At 35.9% G+C, this 4,125-nt stretch overlaps 1 protein-coding gene across 1 annotated transcript; it reads left to right on the top strand.

The window, feature by feature from the left end:
* The first annotated feature begins 831 nt into the window (after positions 1 to 831).
* LOC123381659 (60S ribosomal protein L28-like) lies at positions 832 to 2,939 on the top strand. The gene has a single exon (XM_045043268.1). The coding sequence runs from the start codon at positions 903 to 905 to the stop codon at positions 1,422 to 1,424; it is 522 nt and encodes a 173-aa protein (XP_044899203.1). The 5' UTR covers positions 832 to 902; the 3' UTR covers positions 1,425 to 2,939.
* The last annotated feature ends 1,186 nt before the right edge of the window (positions 2,940 to 4,125 follow it).

Raw genomic sequence — 4,125 nt, 5'->3', positions numbered from 1 at the left:
TACCTTTTCCAGCACTTTTGAATTGTGTACATGAGGACAAATCTTTTCCACTCTGAGTCTCAGTTTATTCATTTTAAATGGCAAAAAATAGTGGTCTCTAAGCACACAAGGGGACGGTCAGATGAACATACAGAACAATGTATGTGAACTTGTTTAAAAATTCAAGAGCATTATTAACGTGATCTTTCATTTAGGCAGCACACATTAGTTGAGTGCTTCCATTGTGATCAGCACTTTGCTAGCACAGTGTTGGAATAATGACCTGTGGTGGAGGCCACAGAGGACTCAGCTTAGTGTGAGAAGAGGTGAGCACGTGATTCCATTGTGGTAATTGTCATGGCATCAAGAGGAGAAAGAAGGACACTGTCTGCAGAGGTTAAAGATGACTTTAAGAAGCATTGTCTTAGCATTTTGTCAGATGGAGAAGTAGGCTTATGTCTGGCCAAGAAAACATCATAATGACAAGTAGAGAGAAGAGCAACAGAGTATGTTAGCATAAAAGTAACAAAAATATATTTAATTGAAGTATGATTAACATACAGTGGTATATTCATTTCAGGTGTACAACATAATGATTCAGCTAAAAAACATATTTTTAAAAAATGTGTATTTCTTTTGAGAGAGAGAGAGCGGGCGAGCAACTAGGGGAGGGAATAGAGAGAGAATCCCAAGCCGGCTCAGTGCTGTTAGCATGGAGCCAGATGGGGGGCTCAGTTTCACAAACTGTGAGATCATGACCTGAGCCAAAATCAAGAGTTGGATGCTTAACAGAATGAGCCACCCATGTGCCCCTCAACTAAGATATATTTTTAAATAAGGCTTTTATTTTGTATTTACAGAAAAATTGTGAATGTAGTACAGAGAGGCTGTCTCACGCTGGTGCAGTGAAAGGAGAGGCCGCCATGTCTGCCCACCTGCAACGGGTGCTTGTGGGGAACGGCTCCAGCTTTCTGATCAAGTGGAACGAACAGATACACAACACTGAGCCCACTAACCTTAAAGCTCACAGCTCCTTCTGCTACAATGGGCTGATTCACTGCAAGACTGTGGGTGTGGGGCTGGGGGCAGAGGGCAAAGGTATAGTGGTGGTCACAAAGCACAGAACCCTCCAGCAAAAGCCTGCCACCTCCAATGTGCTGACCACCATTAGCAAGAATGCCTGGGCCGCCCTCAGCAGCATCTGGCCCATGATCCACAAGAACAGTTATGGCCCAGATCTGTGCATGCCTGCCATTCGCAGAGCCAGTGCTATCCTGTGCAGCCAGAAGCCTGTGACGGTGAAGAGGGGGGGACGGCCTTCCCACCAAGAGCTCCTGAGCACCTGCCCCAGCAAAAAAGATGTCAGCCACCTAAAAAAATATTGCAGAGAGATTCATGCATTTACCCCATACCCAGATTCCCTTATTATTAATATCTTACATTAGTATGATAAAATTATCACATTAGTGAAGCGATATTGACATGTTAGTAACCAAAGTCAATACTTTCTTCCAGTTTCCATAACTTTTACCTAATGTCTTATCTTTTCTGGGATCCAAGCCAGAAAAGGATACTACATTGCATTTAGTCATAATGTCTCTTTTGGCTCCTTTTGGCTGTAACAGTGTTTTTTGTTGTTTTTGATGACTTTAAAGTTTTGAAGTGTACTTGTCAGGCAATTTGTAGAATCTTCCTTGTGTAGAATTGATCTGTTTTCTTCAATAGATGCTTTGATACATCTATCACTTTTGATGTTAACATCACCTGGCTTAGGCAATGTTTGTCAGGTTTCTCTACTATACTGTTACTCTTTTCCCCTCTCTTTTCATCCTGTTTTGGGTGTTTTGGAAGAAAGTGGCCTTGCACAGCCGTATTCAAAGAGTAGGGAGTTGTATTCTAACTCCTTGAGGGTGAAGTAGCTACATGAATAATTTGCAATTCCTCTGCATGAACAATTATCCCCATTTATTTATTTATTCAATCATTTATATATACCAGTATGAACCCATGGATATTTATTTTATATTTCATATTATAATCCAAATAATCCTTTATTTTGTTGCTTAAATTGTTCCAGACTTGGCCATTGGGAGCTTCTTCAGTTGGTTCCTGTGTCCCTTTGACTCCTATCATTATCATTTCCCCCCTTACATTTTGGCACTGTATATTTTTTCTACTTTTTATTTTGTCCTAAAATCTTCCATTTCCCCAAAGATTCCTTGTTCTGTGTATTGGAGGGTGATATTAGAAATCAAGATCTGGGTGCTAGGTTTGTTTGTTTCTACTGCAATGTCATTGCTTCCAGGCTTGATGGAGAAAGGAAATATGTATGTATAAAACAAAAAAGTATAGATACATATTTATAAATACTTACATATGTACCTATCTATATCAATGTTGAGCTAAACATGAGTTTGTACTCATGTGCCCAACTTTGGTGCCATTACACCATGAATCATTTTACACTTCTTTTGTAGATTCTTTGGGATATCAGACACAACAATTGTGTCAAATAATAGTTTCATTTCTTCCTTTCCAACATGTATAACTTTTATATATTTTTCTTGTTATGTTGTACTAGCTAGGGCTTCCATTACGTATTGAATAGGAATGATGCAAGAAGACATTCTTGACTTCTTCCCAATCTTAGCGAGGAAGCATCCAGCTTCTCTCCAATAAGTATGATGCAGAATGTAGGTATTTGTTAGTTGTTCTTTGTCAAGTTGAGAAAGTTTTCTTCTATTCCTGGTTTTCTGACAGTATTTTTTAAAATATAATAAATAAATGTTAGATTTTGTCAAAAAATTTTTTGGCATTGACTGATAACATCACATGACTTCTTTAGCCTGTTGATGTGATAGATTACATTAATTGATTTTTGAATGTTGAATCTTTCTTGCATACCTGGAATGAATTTCACTTGGTTGTAGGTTTTAATTCTTTTAAAACATTAGCAAACAGAACCCAATAATATTTTATTGAAGATTTTGTGTCTATGTTTATGTGAATTATTTTCTGTAGGTGTGTGTGTGTGTGTTCACACACATGAGCATGGTAAAGTTTTTATTTTGTTAATAGGGCAATGTTTGCCTTATAGAATGAGTTAGGAAGTCTTCCCTCTGGTTTTACTTTCTGACAGAGATTATGAAGAATCAATATTATTTCTTCCTTAAATGTTTGGTAGAATTCACCAGTAAAACCGTTTGGGCTTGGTACTTTTCTTTTTGCAAGTTTATTAATTGTTGAGACAATTTCTTTAATAGGTTTTTTTCAAGTTATTTACACACACATGAATTTTAGTAGGTTGTATCTTTCAAGAAATTGGTCCATTTCACCTAGGTTGTCCAATTTGTGGGCACACAGTTGTTCATAATATTCCTTTATTATTCTTTTAACGTACTTGAGATCAAGAGTAATGAAAATTCTTTTCTTTCTGTTTAATGTTAATTTGTGTCTTCCCTTTTTTCTTTGTTATCAATTTTATTGAAATTAAAAATAGCTTTTCTCTATTGTTTGAATGTTTTAAATTTCATTGACTTCTGCTCTAATTTTTATTATTTTGGTTTTCCTTGCTTTATGCTTAAATTACTCTAGTTTCCTAAAAAGGAAGATTATATTATTGATTTTTTACCTTTATTCTATTTTAGTATGTTCATTTAATGTAATGCATTTCTTTTTAAGCACTGCTTTTGCTACATCCCTAATAATTTGATACATTGTATTTTATTTTCATCTAGTTCAAATATTTAAAAATTTCTCATAAGACTTCTTTGATCCTTGTATTATCTAGAAGTCTTTTGTTTAATTTCCAAATATTTGGGAGATTTTCCAGCTGTCCTTCTGTCATTAATTTCTAGCTTAATTCCATTGTGGTCTGAGAATATATTTTGTATGGTTTCTATTCTCTTTTTGGTGAGTGATTTATAACCTAGAATGTGGCCTACACTTGTGGATATGAGCTGGAGAAGAATGTGTATTCTGTTGTTGTTGGATGGAATATTCTATAAAGGTCAATTAGAGCAAGTCAAATGATAGGGATGTTAAGGTCAACTATATGCTTGCTGATATTCTGCCTGTCTATTACTGACAAAAGTATGTTGAAGTCTCTGACTATAGTGGATTTGTCTATTTCTCCTTGTAGTACTA

The sequence above is a fragment of the Felis catus genome, chromosome D4 (genome assembly GCF_018350175.1).
Source record: "Felis catus isolate Fca126 chromosome D4, F.catus_Fca126_mat1.0, whole genome shotgun sequence".
NCBI lineage: Eukaryota > Metazoa > Chordata > Mammalia > Carnivora > Felidae > Felis > Felis catus.
This window is presented reverse-complemented; position numbering and strand designations above follow the sequence as displayed.